A 22,543-nucleotide genomic window follows, 5' to 3' on the forward strand; every position below is an offset into this window, starting at 1 on the left:
CTTTAATGTTTGAGATGCTAACTTTTGGAAAGCCACAGTAGCAGTGTTAACATGATATCTTTAGTAGAGTTTTCCATTTTTTGGATTAATGAAAGCGAGCAGCTTATTTCCTATAATAAGCTCTATTTGAAAATGTTTGGCTGTCTACACTTCTGTATGGTTCTGTTTGCATACTGATTATGCTGTAGATATGAGAAATGCTGGCAAAGAGGATTATTGTTTAACTTGTGCTATAATGTGAACCACTTCTAACTCATAATCTTATTTTGTACTGTGTGATGTCTGATACTGCTAACATCGATCTTTGGGCTTTGGTGAACTCTGATCTTCCCAGGTTTTCAAGGTTAGACTCTTCACTGGTCAATTCTTTTCTTTTTTTTTAATGTTTTGTATGTATGATAAGAGAAATGCACTTTTTGTTTTTTTTGCTGTAACTCAGAAGTCATTGAAGAGGGCTGTTATCCTCAAATACTACCTGCTCTGGTATTTAACATATTGGTAAAGGTAATGTGACTTGTTTATAATCAAGTTTGAAATGACATTAGGTCTTTGTAGCTTCATAATAGGTAATCCACATGTGAAGACATGTTGAATTTTAAATGGATATACACTTGTTATCTTTAAGACTGCATTAAGATTTTTAGGCAGGCATCTGGCCTATTTGTAACCTCTGCATATTGGTTTTTGTTGCATGACATTGCTCTGACATGTGTTTATGTGGCTATTTTCAAAAATGGAAGAGGGTTAATATTGAGTACTATTAAAAATAAAATGTATATGTCCCTTATGTCATTAGCAAGTCATTAATTTAAATTTGAGGGACTCCAGAATGGAAGGTCTGAATTAATAACATGTAAATTTCCCAATATTTTCTTTTAATTGCAGAAAGAACAATGCCCATAACATGCCTAATTTTTTTTCAAATATTCTGATAACTTTTCAGACTGGGGAAGAGGATCATAAATTATTCCTTTTTTTCCCCATCTTAATCTTACTTCCTCATTGTTAGGCTGATTAACAGATAGTTTATTTTTTTTCCCCAATAAGACGATTTACTACCTGATTTCTAGTCCAAATTATACATTATGGATGAAACTAATACTTTTGCTTAGAAAACCCTATCTAGGGGTGTGAGCTCAGCAGTTGTTCTTGTTTGTTTATTTTAGTGCAAAATACTCCAACCCTTACTTTATGATTGGGAAGAGAATTTCTAAGTGTGTCTGTCTGGTTGCTGGCCTTGGGTGGACTATATAATTTAAACTGTTTAAAGATAAAACAGTTGTTACACAGTTGTGGACATACTTCTTCTTTCTCATGTGCCAGATAGAATAGTGTTATATTATGAAATCACATAGAAATAGCTGAAAGTTTTAAAATGGACTCATATTTTAAAGATATGTTCTTACTTTCAGTTTTACTAATAAGGTAATAGTAGTAGTAACAATTTTTAAAAACCTCTTACATAATTCTTACTATGTACCAGGCACTGTGTTGTAATTTATACATATTATCTTATTTAATCCTTGGATCAACCTGGTGAAGTAGGTACTATTCTTATTTCCATTTTAAAGAGGAGGAGATTGAGGCCAAAGAGATTAATAAACTTCCTAAGGTCTAACAGCTAATAATTATTGGAGCTGGGATTCCAACCCAGCATTCCAGCTCTAGAGTCCAGCATTCTTAATCCATATGCCATGCTGCCTTGTTAGCATGTAGTCACTGATTCTGGGTAGAGTATTGGAAGGGAACTAAAGTCTGAATTTTATCTCAGATCAGAAAGATGACCCTTTGTCCATAGGTAAGCATGAACTCAAGTATTCTAAATTCATTTGCCTATAATATTTCCTTCAAAAGTAATCACTACATACCTTCCTTTTTTGTTGAAACCAATGAAAAACTAAGGTTACCAAAGAAGAAAATGTATAAGTGCTAACTGTTGCTTGTTCATCATTTAGTGCTTCATAATTAGTTTCTGAAGGCAGAACTAGTTGGTCTTAGCTTCCTCCACTGCTTAGCAAGCAAGTAACAGCTATTTCCCATCTAGTGACAAAAGATGTGGCCACTGATAAGATCTTGTTGGTTGTTTAATGGACCTGATATCTTTATTTAGAATGAAAAGTTAAAAACATAGTATAAGGAAAAGAACTTAGCAAAATCCTATTTTAAATAATTTTATTTATTCACCAGACATATGCAGAATTTTTCTTCAGAAATATTTAAAAGGCAAAGAATATGAAAACATGTTTAAAATAAATTCAAAAGTACTATATTGAATTAATAAATTTCTGACACTAAAATATTACCATTTATTAGTAAGCATGTCACTAAAATGAGATTAAACAGCTTAAGTAACTATCTTAATTGCATAGTAATAAAAGCTAAATAAAACTACTTACAAATACTACTTACAAAATAACTACTTATAAGTAAAGCAATCTGGGGTACCTGGGTGGCTCAGTCGTTAAGCGTCTGCCTTCAGCTCAGGTCATATTCCCAGGGTCCTGGGATAGAGCCCCACATCAGGCTCCCTGCTCAGCAGGAAGCCTGCTTCTCCCTCTCCCACTCCCCCTGCTTGTGTTCCCTCTCTCGCTGTGTCTCTCTCTGTCAAATACATAAATAAAATATTTTAAAAAAAATAAAGCAATCTACTGTTAATCACAATGAGACAAATGGCTTGAATCCCTGATTGCCCTACAGTAGTGATTCTTTTTTTTTTTTAAAGATTTTATTTATTTATTTGAGAGAGAGAGAATAAGAGAGAGAGCACATGAGAGGGGGGAGGGTCAGAGGGAGAAGCAGACTCTCTGCCGAGCAGGGAGCCTGATGCGGGACTCGATCCAGGGACTCCAGGATCATGACCTGAGCCGAAGGCAGTCGCTTAACCAGCTGAGCCACCCAGGCACCCTACAGTAGTGATTCTTAAAGTGTGGTCTGGAACCAGCAGCTTTAGTTAGAGGGCACTTATTAGAATGCACATTTGTGGGCCCCTCCCCTGCCTTTCTGAATCCAAAACTCTGGGGGTGAGCCCAGGAATCTGTTCTAACAAACTCTCCAGGGGATTCTGATGTATGCTTCAGTTTGAGAACAGTGCCCTATGTATGGTGTTTGTTTCTTTTCACTTAAGTGAAACACTCAGGGATTACAGAAGCAGTCTTTATTTTAATGTCCTGAGTCCTGTCTTCAAATATGAGCTTATGAGATTTAATGTTTAATAAAATGCAAACTAAAAAGGACTGCAGACCAGTGTTGATAACAAAAAGAACCCAGCCCAGCTTATATTAGAAAGAGAGTTAGCATAGGTCTGTATGTTTTGACGTAGTCTGAATTTTATCCTGCAAACTAATAGGATTTAGAAGACTGATATTTTAGAAGCCAGGCTTTTATACTACTTTTATGCTATACTGAAATATGGCCATTTGTTGTGCATTGTCAAGGTCTACCAGGTCCAGAAGGTCCCCGGGGTCTCCCTGGAAATGGAGGTATTAAAGGAGAGAGAGGAAACCCAGGCCAAACTGGGCAACCTGGTTTGCCTGGTTTGAAAGGAGATCAAGGACCACCAGGACTCCAGGTACGAAATGAGAGTAGAAATTTGATGAGAAAGGGGTGTGGGTGTTTGCATTCAAAATGAGAATTCTAAGCTGTATTTTTTTTTATCAGTATTTACTGGTCAAGGCTCTATGCATGCCTTACTGGTGAATTACAAAAGAAGAAAAAGGCAAGTTTTCTATCTTCTTCCAACTAAAGGGACTTAGCTACTTTATAGTTAAAGGGTTCCTCAGAAGACATTTTACCTGGAGTCATTGATATGTATGTGATTTAGGTTTGAGAAACCTTCATTTCAGTGAAAGCAAATTCATAAAAGAAGATGTATATATCAGAGCATTACATGTGGATGAGACCATTCATAAGGAAGTAATTATAGTTGAATGGGGATATTTTAGGCTTTGAAATTAGATAGAGTTAGGGTCAAATTTCAGCTCCACTGTACACTTCTGCTTTGTGTCTATGAGGAACACAGACAGACACTTTAGGTTTCTGTCTTCACCTGTAAAAAGGGCATAACATATCCCCACATTTGTATTCATGTACTTTCCACATTGGTTTGAGTGACCCAGAAAGTCACATGCTTCTTTATGGATCATTAACACTTCTTGCATTCATTCAGGAAGATTGTTGTTAGATATCACAACCAACACAACCTGGGCTCAATCTTTTAACTCTGATGACTGCTTTATAGCAGAAAAAAGAAAAAAAAACCATCTAAAACAGTAGTCCTTAAAGCTTTCCAACAACTAACCTTTTTTCCTCATATCACTATTCTAGACACATACTCTTAGTTTTTGAGTCCTCTCTTTATTCGTTCTCTACTTAGTCCCTCCTCATCCATTTCCCAGGTGCTTCTAGTTCATATGTCTCTATGCCTGATTCAAGACTACTGCCTGATAGCAACATTTTATAAATCTAGTATTATCAAGTTTTATTCATTTTCTTTTGTGCAAGTTAGTTCTTACGTTTGCACCTTTTCTAATTTTTTAATGGAAATAACATTAAACATAGAATAATTCCAAGAATGGTAAAAAAAACCTTTCATGTATAATTTACCCAGATGGACTAGTTGTTAATGTTTTGCCCCATATGTTATGTGTGTGTATATAATTATATATATATATTTGAAACATTTGAGAATAAGTTGTAACTATCATGTCTTTTTAGCACTAAATACTTTACTGCATGAGATTTCCTAAAATTAAAGATATTCTTTTATGTAATAACAGAACAGTTATCAACTTCAGGAAACTAAACATTAATATAAACTTTTATTTCTACTTTACATATTTTCATTGTGTTGGTTGACCTAGTAATTGTCCTTGATAGTATTGTTTTCCTCCAGTATGGACCAAATTATGCATTGCATTTAACTGTCATATCACTTTATGCTTCCTCAATCTGAAACAGTTGCTAAACAATGTTTTTTTATTTTTTTTAAAGATTTTATTTGTTTATTTGACAGAGAGAGACACAGCGAGAGAGGGAACACAAGCAGGGGGAGTGGGAGTGGGAGAAGCAGGCTTCCCTGCCAAGCAGGGAGCCCGATGCCGGGCTCGATCCCAGGACCCCGGGATCATGACCTGAGCTGAAGGCAGACCCTTAGCAGCTGAGCCACCCAGGCGCCCCGCTAAACAATGTTTTTTTAATTTCACGATCTTGACACTGTTGAAGAAATGTAGCCCCTTCCCGTTTTTATTTTATTTTTATTTTTTTAAGATTTATGTATTTATTTGATGGGGGAGGGGGAGAGGGAGAGAGAGAGAATCCCAGGCAGACTCTGTGCTGAGCATGGAGCCCAACACAGGGCTCATATCACAACTCTGACATCATGACCTGAGCCAAAATCAAGAATTGGGCGCTTAACAGACTGAGCCACCCAGGTGCCCCGTCCACCATTTTTTAAAACAGAATGTTCCTTCTTTTTTCTGCTATTTATTCATTCTAGTTATGCATCCCCAGCTGGAATACTACATGAGTGATGTTGTGTCCTCCATCAGATATTTGGGCCCACAATGTCTGTCTGCCCCTCATTGATGATCTTAATTTTGATCATTCCAACAAGTTGTTATCTGGTTTCTCCACTGCGTGGTCGCTATTCTTTCCCTGTAACTAATAAGCAAAACTATGGGAAGGTACATTAAGATCATGCAAATATACTGCTCCTCATCAAAATTTCCCCGTATATTTAATATCTATTTATGATTTTTGCCTCAACCAACCAATCTAGTGGTTGAATATAGTGATGATTTTCCAACTCTAGTGCTACCTCCACATATACCAGTTGGCCCTTCTTTTCCATGTATTATCTAGTTATTATTAGTATGGACTCATAAGTTCTTTTTTTAATGATTTATAATTTTTTAAACTGTCGTCTGTTCCGATGCTCAAATTATCATTGATTTGGAAACTTCTTCAAGCTGGATCCTGTCTTTCTAACATGCCCTCCTTTTTAGCCATTTCTTACATGTTGGAATATGTTCCAGGTTTGCCCCTTTTCAGTCCTACTGATAAAAGTTTCATTGTCCCACATTTATTCTTCCTTTAGGTACATTCTAGACTTATTCTCAACTCTTCTTTTTCCCATAGTTTTCCTGGCCCTCAAACCCAATTAATTAACAGGCCCTGCTATATTTTTTGCTAAGTCTTGCAGACTTTAGCATTTCTGTACATGTGATTCTAACCCAAGCATTTATCACCTCAGTGCTACACTTTAAACAAGTGCCTTTGTTCATGATAATAAAATAATAGCTGCCATTTATTAAGTACACACTACATGCCAGTCAGTTTTCTAAGTACTTAATATGAGCTATCTCCTTTAATCCTCACAAAAACAAACAAACCATGAAGTAGATACTATTATTTTCTCTATGTTAGAGGTGAGAAAACTATGAATCAAAGAGGTTAAAAAATCAACTAGAGGTTACACAAGCTAGTAAGGGGCAAAATTGGGATTTGAATCCTAGAAGTTTGACTCTAGAGCAAGTGCTATTAGTGAATATGAATACTGTATAATTTCACTCCCTTCCCCTTCAGTTCTTTTCTAAAATTAATGATTTTATTTATTTAGGGTAATCCTGGCCGACCAGGTCTCAATGGAATGAAAGGAGATCCTGGTCTCCCTGGTGTTCCAGGATTTCCAGGTATTTGAAGGGTTGTTTTTATATTAAACTCCTTTGGGATAAGATACCCATTTTCTGATTTGACTGGGCAAACGCTATGGCCTTGTTACTTTGCGGTGCCATTTTATGTACCTTCTTTGCAGGCATGAAGGGACCCAGTGGAGTACCTGGTTCAGCTGGCCCTGAGGGGGATCCAGGACTTGTTGGTCCCCCAGGTAAGAATTACTGCAGGAGCTAGTTATACCTGATTCTTAAGCACATTGAGGAATTTGAAAGTTTGCATTCTGTCTTTGAACTAAACTTTTAGAGTCTCAGTCCCCAACAACGGAGAGCAAGTAGGCAAACTCTCCCTCTATTTACTATCTCTCAACCTGTCTATTTTATTAAGGAAATACTGAGACCAGATCTTTTTTTTTTTTAAGATTTTACTTATTTATTTGTCAGAGAGATAGAGCCAGAAAGCACAAGCAGGGGGAATGGCAGAGGGCAGGGGAGAAGCAGGCTCCCCACTGAGCAGGGAGCCTGACGTGGGGCTCAATCCCAGGACCCTGGGATCATGACCCGAGCCGAAGGCAGACGCTTAACCATCTGAGCCATCCGGGCACCCCGAGACCAGATCTTTTGAGTTTAAGATGGATGCAGGACTAACAAGAATGCTTCATTAAGATTTTTATTAGATTTTATATTAACTTTCCCATATTCAGTTGAACAGATTATAAGAGCAAGTCATTTTTAATTGAAAATATTTTTAATATAAAAATAGTTCTTTTTGCTGGAGACTTATAGAAGTTTCCTGTAAACTGGAATAGGACATCTGCTAAATTCCCTTACAAGTTCAGTGGGACACTTGACAAGCACAGCAAGCAAGAACTGCAAATGATGTTAGAATCAGAATGGACTTGTCAGGAAATAGAATTGTCTTCTCCTGACACCAGTGTTCACAGATTTGTAATGGATTAGACTTTCTAGTAACCAAGTCATGCTTCAAGGCTCGAAAATAGGGACAATAGGCCTAATTTTTCCATTGACCCTAAAGAAATTATTCATTTTTTCAGTCTTCTGGGTGAGATGATGGCTTTCCCAAACAGATTTCTGTTGGACATGTCAACATTTCAACACATGTAACTTGTTTCTTTTGCACCAATTTTTATTCTGACCTTAGGACACTTTGGCATCCATTCCTTCTGGCTTCTCTCTTTCCTACCTTCCAATTTGTGTGTTTTGCCTCTTAGGTCCCCCTGGATTACCTGGTCCTTCAGGACAGAGTATTGTAATCAAAGGAGATGTTGGTCCACCAGGGATCCCAGGCCAGCCTGGATTAAAAGGTCTGCCAGGACTACCAGGACCTCAAGGCTTACCAGGTACCTTTGCAGATCATCATTCTAAGCCTTATCTATTCGAGAACATTTCCCTAGTTCTCATTTCACTTGTCATAGTTTGTCTCTGAGGAGTCTCAACAACTAGTAGAATACCAGACCACCACAGATCCCATTTCCTTTTTTCTTAAAAATGTTAATTTCTCATGCCTTAATTTCCTTTAGGCCCAGTCTAATCTCTTCTAGCCAGTTCCTCTGGCTATTTTAATTTGAATGATTAGGTTAATGTTATTAAAAACTTTGTAATGAAATTAATATGCATTTAAGATCTGATGCTTTCTCTATCCCAACCACCAGAAGGATAGAAAGCTAATTTGATCAGCCATCAGCTCCCCACTGTGAGGCCTCGTGATTTTTAAACTAACTCCTGTCTAGTTGGCCATTTGACTCTATGCTTGCAGCCAATTTTGATTATACAAGAAAGCTAGAAACTAAGTTCAGTCTTTCTCGCTTATTAAGTGATTGGTTGTTAGTCTTTCCATAAACTAAGTGTACCAGGCAGTAACAACCTTAACTATGGTGAGACAGATAACAAAAGTTGGGCCTTGCACTCCTATTTTGTTCTGAGGCAAAGAGAACACAAGTGCCATATTATGGGAATCTTCACAGACACAAATCTATTGTTTAAAACTAAAGCTAAATCCTTGTCTGCTTCTTTGTCCCGGGCTTGAGCTATTCCTTTGTGTATCTGGATTAAAGACAAGACCAGACTATGAATTTAGTGACACTCAAGAACCTTAAGTTTCCTAGATCTGTCTGGTTATGGAATTATTATACCCATATTTGAAGACCCTATTTTTTTTCCCTGTAGGTCCAATTGGCCCTCCAGGAGATCCGGGACGCAATGGACTCCCTGGCTTTGATGGTGCAGGAGGGCGCAAAGGAGACCCAGGTCTGCCAGGCCAGCCAGGTGAGACAAGTAAAACACTGCTGTTGATAGTAGTCTCAAGTCTGAAAGACCTCTAGACGTCCAGTTGGAGCTGTGAGAGTTTTCTTCTTAGGAGAGTATAGCTAGCTGGTGAATCTGTTGTTGGAGGAAAATAGGACAGCACATACAAGGAGATTTGCCAGTATACAGAAAAGCATAGAAAGCTTGTTTTTATTTATGTGTTTAGAGTACTGGAAAACAGTTTTTCCTCAAGATGAGGTTTTTCCAGGTATTCACTGTCCTTACCTGTTCTGATAATTTTCAGTATGTTGATTTAAATCCCATGACCATCTTGAAACTATTGTGAATCTTTCCACATTTGAAAATATGACAACAGCGTGTAATTTCCCCCATAAAATTCAGTAATACAGTTGTAAGGTTTGTAAAGTTTAAAGTGCTCCCCATAGAGCTTTGAGAGTCAGAGTGGCATCTTATACTGAGATGACAAATTGATTTTCATGTTTTTAGTTCTTTCATTAACGGGTGCTCCTGATAATATTGAATCTGGTATCTACTAGATTTCCAGTATGTTCTCAAGCTACTTCCAAAAAGAATTTGAGTCACCTTGCAATAAAAAATACAAATAGAGGAGCTTAATAGACATTTTCCAAAGAAGACATACAGATGGCAACAGACACACGAAAAGATGCCCAGCATCACTAATCATCAGGGAAATACAAATCAAAACAACAATGGGATATCCCCTTATACACATCAGAATGGCTAGAATCAAAAAGACAAGAAATAACAAGTGTTGGCAAGGACGTGGAGAAAAAGGAACCCTCATGCACTATTGATGAGAATGCAAACTGGTACATCCACTGTGGAAAACAGTATAGAGGTTCCTCAAAAAATTAAAAATATAGAATTACCACATGATCCAGTAATTTCACTACTGGGTATTTACCCAAAGAAAACAAAAACACTAATTTGAAAAGATATACCCACCCCTTTGTTTATTGTAGCATCATTTACAATAACCAAGATATGGAAGCAGTACAAGTGTTCATCAATAGATGAGTGCATAAAGAAGAGGGATATATATATATATATATATATATATATATATATATATATATATATATATATATATATGGCTATTATTTAGCCATAAAAAAGAATGAGATCTTGTCATTTACAACAACGTGGATGGACCTAGAAGGTATAATGCTAAGTGAAATAAGTCAGAGAGAGATAAATACCATATGAGTTCACTCATATGTGGAATGTAAGAAACAAAGGAACAAACAAAGGAAAAAAGAGACTAATAAAAAAACCAGACTCTTAAATACAGAGAACAAGCTGGTGGGTGCCAGAGGGGGGAGGTGTGTCGGGGGTGAGTGAAATAGATAAAGGGGATTAAGAGTGCTCACTTATCATGATGAGTACTGAGTAATGTATAGGATTGTTGAATCACTATATTGTATACCTGAAATGAATATGATACTGTTTATTAACTATACTTCAATAAAAAATATTAAAATTAAAAAACACACTGAAGTAAGATGGCTAAAATAGAAATAAAAGATCATAAACTCAGTAGATTTTTAATATATATTAGCAACTCTAGACGACAATATAAATATAACTCTAAATAATATAAACATAAAGAATATTTATTGGCAAATAAATATCAGTGGCAGCAAGGCAGACTGGTAATACCTATGGCCTTCCTGGAACCAATACCCTGCCATTTCATTAACTGTATATCAGGGAAGGAACAAGTTAGTGTCATCTTCATCACATATGGGCATTGCTGTGAAGTTTCCCCAAAATGAAAATGCATATACACAGTGGCAGAAGGCCTGTATATAAAGAGAATTGTAAAATAGGCTCAAATCAAGAGACTAAACAGAGAAAGGGAACCGTTGGTAAATTGAAAATAGACATTTTGAAAAGGCTGCTTTAGTAGTGCCCTGCCTATTCTCTAAACAAAAAGGTATGCCTGAGAATAATTCCCCAGACAGATTCAAAGGAAAATGCTTTTCAGCACTGAAACTGGCAGACTGATGGCAACCACACCCTTCCTTTCTCGTTGATGAACAAAACAGCAGACTGAAATTTCGTCATGGGGTTTGGACTCCTTTAGTAGAGCAAGAGACTAGATAACACACAGACTTCCCAAATAAGCATCACTTCTTCCTATCTAATGTTCCATTGCCCAGTACTCATTTAGTGCCTAATGTTGTCAACCAATTCCATTAGAAAAAATATATGTTTAAATCTCTTTGAGAGCAGGGACCATATTTTATTTATCTCCAAATCCATGATATCTGACAATACCTTAATAGGCACTCTATAAATATTGACTAAATTAATAAGTCAAATGAGATCATAATGTTTTGTCAGTAGCCATAATAGTAGGATCAGAGCTCACTTAAATTTTGTATACTGACGATTCCATGGAAATAGGTACTCGTGGTTTGGATGGTCCCCCTGGACCAGATGGAATGCAAGGTCCCCCAGGTCCTCCAGGAACTTCCTCTATTGCCCATGGATTCCTCATCACACGTCACAGCCAGACAACAGATGCACCACAATGCCCACATGGAACTGTCCAGATTTATGAAGGCTTTTCTCTCCTGTATGTTCAAGGAAATAAAAGAGCTCATGGTCAAGACTTGGGTAAGATAACTGGCATCTTAGTTTTTACTGTGTGTTTTGTTTTGAAAACCTTGTTGGATTCTGGAGTAACCTTGGACAAAGTATATATCTCTATTTGGGGTGGGGGGGCTTCCAAATTGAAGACCATGTCAAGGGCAGCTAAATATATTCACTGTAAGTTTTAAATAAATAATACGTTACCCTAAAAGCTTTAGCTAGCTAGTGTGAGGTACAATTCTTGGCCTAAAGCAGCACATTTTGGGAAAGGCCACATGTACACTTTGTTAGCTATTAAGAAAACAGATTCCCTGGGCTCTCTATGGTATAGCAGTCGCTTGAGTGGGCAATGTTGATTCATAGAAGATAGTTTTTTCTTCTCTGACACTGGTCTTCATCAAGTTGAAAGGTAAGTTCTGAAGAGAATCTTGATTTCTAAATCAAAGAAATTAAGGTCATTTCTTAATTATGCTAGTTTATAGTTCCTAAAATAAGTGTCTTAGCTTTGTAAAGTATTATCAGAGTAGATTAAAACTATGCAAAGCACCATATTTCTATATAAAATACACTTCATTTAATGTGTTCCCGTGCATCTTCTCTATACTGTGGTGGGCAGATTGGTTGATGGGATGAGACTGGACCGGATGTGATTCTCAAGACATCTTCTAATCCTTAACATTTCTTTTTGTGGAATTTTGACTTTGGATTTCAAAGCCCCATTGTGTGACCTGCGGCTGCCAATTTTAAGGATCATTATCCCCTTCTTCGTCTCCATAAAGACATTTAAGAAGATAGTCTGGGCTCCCAGTTTCTGGAGTGTCTGTAGTAAGAGACCTCCTGAGGTCTCTTTAGCTAGGCTATTTTGTGAAAACAGTTCTGCAGCAACAGAGACCTCCAGAGGTCTTCTCTACTCACTCTATTCCCAGGGCATATGGCCACATCTGCCAGATAGTGCTGGCCCACTGGAGTCGGCATCTCCACTGACATGGAAGCCAAGAGTCACAGGTCATTTAATGAAGCCAAATATAGGAGGAGTTTGCCCGCCAACTTTCTTCTCCCACTTTTACTTTTCTTCGTCTCCTTTTCATCTTTCCTCTGCTATTTTTCCTTCCCGCATTTACTTTCTTTAGGTAGCATCTTCTCTTTCTGATTTTATAATTGACAAATCTTCATGGTGAAAATATTCTTATCTTTTACATAAATTTCTCTAGTCTTCCTCCCATAAAATTCTTCTCCTTTTAGGCCATTCTCTCTTCACTATCAGAGTCTTAACTTATACCTATAATCGAGCTTATAAACTTCAAATCCCTGACTTGATAGTCAGGGAACCATTAGAAGTTTTTGAGCACCGTGAAATTCAAAAATGTAATTCAAATAAAAAATGGGATCTGCAATCCAGTATGTCACTGTAACTTTCCAAAATGCATGTACTTGGTCAAACAAGGGCTGTCATACTATGCATTCAACCATGGAGGCTACAAACTGGCCCTGACTCAGGTACAGTATAGGCCTCAGACATGGGAAGGCCATGATACAGGGCCCAAGATCCCAAGAGTGATCCCAGATTGCAGAGTTTCTTCTATGGCTCACACAGGGATCAAACTGGAGAGAGCTTGATGGCTAAGCAAAGAATAGAGACAGCTATAAGAAACAATCACCTGATCAAATAAATACAGTCTATGGTGGATTAGTGAAAGGATTATGGTATGTAAAAAAAGAGGGTGGAGGTAACAGATGGAATACTAAAACTGTTCTGTATAGGAGCAAAAAAAAAATACTAAGAATAATTAGTCTATTAAAGCCTTATAGTTTTAGAAAATGGGAGGCATTGAGAATTCATGAGATTTTTCCTCAAAATTTTTCCGAAAATTTGGAGACAATACAGAATTCTGCATCATTGTGTGCAGCCTAAAGCATAGATGCAACCAAACACCCCCGTTCTCTTCATATGGGCCTTCCTTTTATGTACCTTTTCCTTTTCTTTCTCAGACCAGGGATATTGCCAACCCTGTCCCCAATTAGGCAGTAATATTTTATTATTAAATTACTTTATAAATAAAAAGAACTTTGATTTTCATTCTCCAATTTGATTTTCACAACTATGATCAAGAAAGATATAGGACAAGTATTATTTTCTTATATTTTATACACAAAAAAACTGGCTAAGAGGTTAAGTGACTAATTCAAACCTCTGCACGCAATGATGGAGATAAGAATTGAATCCCAACACCTACCAGTGCTAAATCCATTCATTTTCAATTATGCCAATTTGTCAATCACTCTTACGTGATCTTGAGTTAGTCACCTTTCTCTGAGCCAGTTTTTTTCCTCTGAAAAAAGAATTATTTAGGCTAAATCAATGATTTTCAACCTGAGGAACTTCTGAAAAGATTCCTAGACCCATCCCAAACCCCTTATGTAAAAATTCCCAATGATTATGACAATCCACTAGGTTTAAGAAGTATTGGTCTTTTATCAGTCATCTTCAGTCTGAGATAAGCATATTCCTTTGGATACATGAGGAATTTCCAAGAACTACACAAGCATAATTTTAAAGGAATCAAGTTTCAAATCCTCAACTTTCATATGTACTTTTTCCTGAATTTGAACGGCCTGTGTATATGCTTTGGATAATCCTGTTTCCCACATCCCCTTTCACTATCACCTATCTCCCACTTTATGAAAGACTCATAGTATGGCATATTGCCTTGAATTGTGAAAACCTCTGGGGGACAAATTCAAAGGGACAACTCAAAATGATGGTTTTGTTAAAGTCTCCATTAATTGAGGCTCTATAATTCAATCCATCTCATTAGGAAATGCATTCCCAACAAAAGTTTACTTTTTGTGTTTAGAAATTATCAAAATTTATAGTATCTGTATTTTTATAAATTCCCAATATAATGATGACAATTAAAAAAATATTTAACATATAAACCTTATGATCATAGCAAGTTTTTTAAAGTTATTATACATTTTTGTTTCAGAGAAATATGATAGGATAATCAATAAAAAACTAAAAATAAAAAACACATTAGGATAAAACTGTGTGAGAAAAGTGGAATGGACATATAATTTCCGAATGCAAAAGGAGCATTGAATGACTTCCACTTGTTAAAGATGAGTTTATGTACTTTAAAAAAATGTTTATTGTTAAGTTTCAAATCATTATGTTGGATATATATATATTTTTAAAGATTTTATTTATTTATTTGATAGAATGAGAGAGAGAGAGAGAGCATGAGAGGGGGGAGGGTCAGAGGGAGAAGCAGACTCTCCGCTGAGCAGGGAGCCCGATGGGGGACTCGATCCTGGGACTCCAGGATCATGACCTGAGCCGAAGGCAGTTGCCCAACCAACTGAGCCACCCAGGTGCCCCATTATGTTGGATATATTTAAAAGAGAGAAAAAGTTTGTTTTAGACATGACAGCTGGTAACATTTGAAATGTGGTTTGCAAAAGTCCCAGGCTCCAGTATCACAAAGTGGAGTATAGAAAGGTAGCTTTGGAGCCAGGAGACAATAACCAATACCTTAATAACTGGTATAGTATCAATTTGAAATTCTGATGAAAAGTTTTATATCTAAACTTAAAAATGTGGGGGGTACACCATTTTTCATCATTCTTTGGTGAATAAATAAGAATAAAAGATAACTTAGAGTTATATATAGAGATATAGATAGATGATAGATAGATAGATAGATAGATAGATAGATAGATAGATAGATAGATAGATAGATAACCTCTATTGCCCTTACCAGTCCTGAATTTTATTCCCCTTGCAACCTTCCTTTCTCTCTTATTTTTTTTCCTTTTTATTATTCACCTCCAAACCTGTTCATGGTTGCTGTGCATATTGGTCAGCACTACCATTGTCCCTAGGCTCAAAGAGATTGCAAAAACAAACAAGATACATATGAGGATGTCTTGGAAGAAGAGATGGTAGGCTGGAGAGGAAGTACTAACCAGATATTATAGAAACTCAGTGTGTGTCCTTCACTTGTTCACAATCAATTGCTCAATATTCTCCATAATATTTTATTATGTTTATAAGTACATCACCAGTGTAAAAACACTGTTGGAGAATATATAATGAACTGCAACAATAAATGTCTACATAAATTATAAGATATATCCTGATTTTAGAAATGTTAAAAATGTAAGTAAACGTGCATCTTATAATTGAAGATCTAAAACAAAGTATATTTATTATCTAAGAAATGTGGGCATATTTCTCCTTGAAAGGTTGTTTGTTAGGGTTTCAAAAGAAACTAAAGTATCTCATAGTATAGTCCTTCATCCTTTTCTCCCCAATTCTCCCTAGGGACGGCTGGCAGCTGCCTTCGTCGCTTCAGTACCATGCCTTTCATGTTCTGCAACATCAATAATGTTTGCAACTTTGCTTCAAGAAATGACTATTCTTACTGGCTGTCCACCCCAGAGCCCATGCCAATGAGCATGGAGCCCCTGAAGGGCCGGAGCATCCAGCCATTTATTAGTCGGTGAGACATTGGTGTAGCTTTGACTTTTACCAATCCCCAGTTAGTTTAGCTAGTCAGAAATGAGTCTAAAGCTAATAATTTGATCATATTCTTCCCAGGTTGTGTAGGACAGAGGTGCCTTCATAATATTCAGTTAGGTATTTAGTTTAAGCTGTATTAAGTGGAGATTTGCTTTTGACCAGACCCTATGATAGAAATAGTGTAATACACAAAGAAATCAGACTAATCATTAGGCAAATGTATGTAAAATAATATATATATCAGTCTTGGCTAAGTGTTACAATAGATCTAATAAAATGTTATGAAAGCATAAGGAAAAGAATGTTTAATTTTAATGGGATAAATTTGGGATGACTATATGGAAGAAATGTATTTTGACCTGATTAGTACTTAAAGGATGGGAAGGACTTGAGATACAGGTAGTTATAAGGGGGAAGGGCATACTAGGCAGAGAACATGGGAATAGGTAGTAGATTGATGTGTCTAGAATATCACTTGTAAAGGTTGCATAGAGAGAAGAGATTGGAAAGTTAACTTGGACCCAGGTTGTAGAAGGTTTTCAGCATCAGGTTTTATTTTGGAATTAATCTGGTATATAATGGGGAGCTTCCAAAAGTGTTTGAGCTACACTTCAGGGAAAATTACAGAGCCATCAACATGTAACATAGATTACAGAGGAGATAGTCCTAAAATAGAGAGATCAGTTAGATTGAAGGTATTGCTGTAGTCCCGGTAGGAATGGATTGGAACTGTCAGTGGGGGACATGTATCACTTTAATACAATAGATAGGATTTGGCAGTTGATTAGTTATGAGACAGAGGAAATGATAGCTGAGGTTTGGAGCATGAGTAACTAACAGGAGAGAGGTACCATTAGTAGAGACTTCCTAGAGTTTGCCACATCAGAACTCTAGTTTAACTCAATCTCCTAGGCATATGAGATACTGCCATTTTCATTCTGATCGTGGCCCAATTGATTTAGGAGTCCACTAACCATAAAGGAGAGTCATTGCAGAGTCTAGTTTCTTTGACATTGAATATAAAGGTTAAACCTAGCTCAGCTTCTCTTAGTAGCAAATTCATGGTGCCCTTTTTAGTACATTTGCCCAGATTTGGGGGGAATTTATTTTTTGTGATTTTTGTCAGTCCCAACTCTTGGGAGTAAAGGTCCTTTAAAGGTATTTCCTGTTTTGTAGATAAACTTCACCAAATTGGTTCAGTCATATGTCAGAAGATCCCTTCATGATATTTATTAAAGATTTGGTAGACTCAGCTATATTTACTGTGTTGCAGCTTTACTTGATTTTATAGATTTAAGCCACATCTCCACATGCCTGGGTAGCTGCCCAGCATTCTGGAAATGCTGTATTTCTCTAGATGTGGCCAAATGGTTAATAAATATCCTTTGGACCAAAAATAATGGGTGGGGATTGAGTAAGTGTCTGTTTCTTGTCTTTTCCAGTTCACCAGACATTGTTGTCACTACAGTTTCAGCATTACTAAATAAATGTCTACCATCCAGTTGGGCACTTTGACAGCAAGTAGTATGTGCAATACATGAAGCCAAGCTCTTACAGCAATTATGGCATTGACTATATAGCAAGTATGAATACAAATTTAAGGCAGACTGGAAAATGAAAATGCTATGGCCTTTGTTGTGTAGTTTCTTTAAAAAAAGGCTTACAGTTGTCATTTATAACTTTATTAAGTATATTGGGAGAGACAGGGCTTATGAAAAAGCAGTTCTTGAAGTGCATTTTTCTCCTGCTTTTGTGAGCATAGAAGACACCTTAACGGGCTTCTATACCAGGAAGGCTTTTGAAAGAAGAGGGACTGCTAGTTCCCACATACTCACTGTGTAGATTGTGTCCCCCTCCTTTTCCCTTACCAGATGTGCAGTATGTGAAGCTCCGGCCGTGGTGATTGCAGTTCACAGTCAGACCATCCAGATTCCCCATTGTCCTCAGGGATGGGATTCTCTTTGGATTGGCTATTCCTTCATGATGGTATGAAATACTCTTCCTTGTCTTTGTCATCGTAGCTGACTGTCCATAATATCTGTATATCTTCCCAATACAAGGAATCCCTGTCATGTGCATGAACCTCAAATAGCTTCTGTCCAAATATTGTGTCCCCCTTCACATATTTTCTGGAATATATTTTCATAATCTGCCTGTTGCTTCTGTTGAGTACCCTTGGTGTTGATACTGTTCTCTTATCTCTTGCCCTAGATCCTTCACTGGATTTGAATTTTTGGTCATATTTAGCACGTATCTTTGGGTATTCACTAAGGTATCAGTGGCACTTTTTCCCTTATCTTTTCTAGCACACAAGCGCAGGAGCAGAGGGCTCAGGTCAAGCCTTGGCCTCCCCTGGTTCCTGCTTGGAAGAGTTTCGTTCAGCTCCCTTCATTGAATGTCATGGGCGGGGTACCTGCAACTACTATGCCAACTCCTACAGCTTTTGGCTAGCAACTGTAGATGTGTCAGACATGTTCAGGTAAGGTCCTTATGGCTTTAGTTCAGTCCTAAGCTTCCTTCAGAAGTACTAGGGAAGAGAGAAGCAATTCATGGATGGTTTATACCCAACAAATGTTAAAGATTTAGTGGACTGTGTTTTTCATTTGTGCTTGTTCTTTTCATATACTTGATTCAGGACAGAAAAACAGACTTGGCTAACGTTAGGTATGTGTACTTTCAGATGGCTTGGTAGTAGTAATCCTTCGGTAGCAAACACACAAAGCAAGAAAAGGTTATGTGACCTGCTCAACAATAAGTGAGCTGCTCAACTAGACTGAGGCCACTCCAGGAATTGAAGATTGAAGCTGTGATCTATGATCCCTGCCTCAGTCCAGTGATCTCTTTTCCCATGATGTTTTCTTCTCTCTTTTTTTTTTTTTTTGAGAGACAGAGAGCATGATGTGGGAGGGGAGGGGGAGAAGTAGGAGAGGGAGAAAGTGACTCTTAGGCAGGCTCCATGCCCAGCACAGAACCCAATGCTGGCCCCATCTCACAACCCTGAGATCATGACGTGAGCCAAAATCAAGAGTTGGACACTTAACCAACTGAGTCATGAAGGTGCCCCTTTCCCAGGATGTTTTCAATGCTCTCATCCAAGTGTCTGAATGAGTAAGACCACATATAGTGTATGTACTTCAGGATAGTTCAATCTATTGGATTTTTTTTTTTTTTGGTTTAAATTAATTTTTATATATTGCTTCTTTTGAGTTATCATTACTTGATATTTTTCTTACAATTATCTTTTTGCATTTCATATGCATATGTTTTATCATTTATTCATCATCAGTTGCCCAGATCTCCCTCATTCTAGGACTGTTAGAAAAATGTGTAAGAGATAAAGAGGGAGAGACAAATAAAGGTAATAAAGAGAAGAGTCACAAAATTAGCTATGACCACTAATGGCTCTTTGGCCATACCAGTTACTGCACTAGATCACATTGCTCAAAAATTAATCATTAAGTCGTAGGAGAGCTACTTAAGCATGAATAGGATGTATGGGTGTGAATTTGAACCAATAATAGAATTGAAAAACCAGAAAAGGCTAATTTGATCATCCTGTTTCTTATTTCCCAGCAAACCTCAGTCAGAAACGCTGAAAGCAGGAGACTTGAGGACACGTATTAGCCGATGTCAAGTGTGCATGAAGAGGACATAACATTTTGAAGAATTCCTTGTGTGTTTTTAAATGTGATATATATACATATATATATATATAAAATCCCCAGGATGCAACGTCTCACTCCTCCCAACTTTACCACTGCTGCCACCAATGGTGCTACTATATATGGCCAAGAGGACATGCCGACTAGTAACTACATGGAGATTCAGATGTACCTCAACAATATGCCAGAGCGAGGTCTCTCTTAGTTTTCTATGAATGAAATAAGGAAATGAATTTACTTTTTGGGTCCAGAATGACTTTCCCCAAGGATTATAAGATGAAGATTATATATTTTGCCCAGTAACTTAAAACAGCACGTTAAAAATTCAGTTAAGAGAAGAATCACACTGAGTAAAATAAAAGACTGCAGTTTGGGGGAAGAATTATTTTTCATGGTGCTACTAATCCTACTGTATCCCAGGTTTTTAATATAAAAGTGTTAAGCTTATTTTGCTCTGTAAGTAAAGAATGTGTATATTGTGTAAACAGCCTTTTAGTTCAAAGTGTTGACTCATTTAGATGTGACCTGACATGTATCACTCTTTAAAGACAACCGAGGCAAACCTAGAATACAGACAAAAAAATTTTGTATCCATGTTTATCAAAGTGAAAGAATTTATATTCTTGCATCAAGTTACTACTGAGAGTAAATTTATTTTGAGTTCTGTCCCCTAAGTTCTTATTTGACTTTTTTTTTAAAAAATAGGTCATTTTAGAATTTTAAATGGTCATGTTACATACCAAATTATAATATCTAATAGAACAATTTCTCTTTTGCTATATTCTTCAAGATCCTCAATACCAGATGCCCCCTTTTTTAATGTTTCTTGTTTTTGCTCATCCCTAACTAGGCAAAGTCCTCCCATATAATTTTGAGAAACAAAAAAAATGATAATTTGTTCCCTGTGCTTCTTCTGTAAGAATTATTCTCCTGTGGTCTCTGCTTGTACAAGAACTGGGAAGACAATACTTGGTTAGTCTTCTCTCTTCAGTTACAAAGCCAGTTGATGTTTCTTCCTCTTTTTTATTTTAAACATTTTATTATAAATAGTCCTAGAATACCTTATTTCCCTAGTTGTCCTCTTTTCACTTCATGTTTTTTAACTCACCATTATCAATTTAATTAAAGATATCCTATGTTGTAAGAATGGATTGTTGTGTATCTCTTCAGACTATGTGTAAAAATCTGCTCATTTACAGATGGACTACACATCTGCACATCAACAAGTAGTCCCTTCTCAGAGAATCATTTAGAGCAGTTCCAAAGAGGTTTCTGCAGACTTTGATCACTCATAGCTGACAGAAGACATAGAGTAATGTAAACGTTTTCTAATAAACAGAACAACCCATTGGAAAGTACTTTTGCAATAATAAATGTATTAACAATATTGTATTGTTGGCTGAGAAAGGAAGCAGAACAACTTTTTATTTAGGGAAGAATTCATTAATAATGTAAAAGCAGATTAGTGAGTTAATATTCCTGATGATTAAGAATGAACACATGTAGCTCTCTAGTTGAGAACTTGCTAAAAGTAAGAGGCATTAAAAGACTCTATAATAAAATTTGTATTTCAGTTAAAATATGAAACAACCAAAATAATTTTGAGAATTTTAGACCCTAATATGAACCCATGTAAAAGCTAAAGCTTAGAGTCTGTAGTTATAGAAGTTAGATTCTAAACAATGATAAGTGCTTAATAATACTGTTGATTTCAGAGCTAGGCATGTGCAAATTCTAGCTTTTTTTTTTCCATATAGCCATGTGACTGAAAACACTAATGGGTAATTGTAAATGAAAATACCATATTGCATCACATAGATTTTTCTGCATGAGGAATACCCTTAAAGGTTGTTCCTGGGGTTACAGTTGCGAGCACTAATTTCAGAGATTTTGCTGTTTGTTGCTCTCCCTCTCATTTTTTTTTTTTATTTTTAAAGATTTTTATTTATTTATTCATGAGAGACAGAGAGAGAGAGGCAGAGGGAGAAGCAGGCTCCCAAGGAGCAGAGAGCCCGATGCGGGACTCGATCCCAGGACCCTGGGATCATGACCTGAGCCGAAGGCAGACGCCTAACCATCTGAGCCACCCAGGCGCCCTCTCCCTCTCATTTTTATCTTGTTGAAAACCTTGCCTCAGAAAGAACCTAACATTTTAATAGTTGAATGTGTTGGTAGTCCATGTGTTTCGTAACCCCCCAGCTATCCCCAGTCCTGCTTTGTTGTTTAAAGTACATGAATTCAATCCATTCCAGGACCTTAATGTTGTTGACCCTCCCTTGCCACTGAATAGTCAACAATTATTCTGATGTAACTGCTCTAGTAGTTACCTGTAGTGAGTTTTGTAGTCATACATGCCTAATGGTTTTCCCATGTAAGCAGGCAATGGATGAGCTGTTCTTCCTTAACCAGATACAAGTAGTTGTATCTTCCTTAACCAGATACAAGTCCTGAATTCTTGTACATCTACAAACCAAGTGATACACATATTTTTGGTGTTACAATCATCACTTCCAAGCTTCCAAAGAGGTTCTATTGGACAGTCTGTGATTGTACCATGTATTTTCTCACTTGGTCAAATTTGAAGAACCCTTTTTTTCTTGCGGTGTCCGTGAAATTCTTTGCCTCAATTGGCATGGTTAATTGAAAACTCACTGGTTACACCAAGCCATCAGAAGGTTTATTCATATGTTAATCACAAGAGGGCACTATTGCCTATAAAAATAAATAAGCATGAGTAATGATTTGTTGAGCTCATTGTTGATGGTGGTGGTGAAGTTGTCGGAAGC

General features: G+C 36.9%; 1 protein-coding gene across 1 annotated transcript in view; it reads left to right on the forward strand.

Annotated features, from left to right (window-relative positions):
• COL4A5 (collagen type IV alpha 5 chain) overlaps window positions 1-20,904 on the forward strand; it is a 224,561-nt gene extending 203,657 nt beyond the window's left edge. Inside the window, exons 42-51 of the mRNA XM_045881390.2 lie at window positions 3,435-3,568; window positions 6,617-6,689; window positions 6,812-6,883; window positions 7,901-8,029; window positions 8,856-8,954; window positions 11,385-11,597; window positions 15,898-16,075; window positions 17,967-18,081; window positions 18,402-18,574; window positions 19,669-20,904. Of these exons, the coding sequence (XP_045737346.1) occupies window positions 3,435-3,568; window positions 6,617-6,689; window positions 6,812-6,883; window positions 7,901-8,029; window positions 8,856-8,954; window positions 11,385-11,597; window positions 15,898-16,075; window positions 17,967-18,081; window positions 18,402-18,574; window positions 19,669-19,750 (1,268 nt within the window). The 3' untranslated portion in view covers window positions 19,751-20,904. The remainder of the gene's footprint in view (window positions 1-3,434; window positions 3,569-6,616; window positions 6,690-6,811; window positions 6,884-7,900; window positions 8,030-8,855; window positions 8,955-11,384; window positions 11,598-15,897; window positions 16,076-17,966; window positions 18,082-18,401; window positions 18,575-19,668) is intronic.
• The last annotated feature ends 1,639 nt before the right edge of the window (window positions 20,905-22,543 follow it).

This window comes from Mirounga angustirostris, unplaced genomic scaffold (assembly GCF_029215605.1).
Source record: "Mirounga angustirostris isolate CCGP_5_RB_7025 unplaced genomic scaffold, mMirAng1.0.hap1 SCAF_11, whole genome shotgun sequence".
NCBI lineage: Eukaryota > Metazoa > Chordata > Mammalia > Carnivora > Phocidae > Mirounga > Mirounga angustirostris.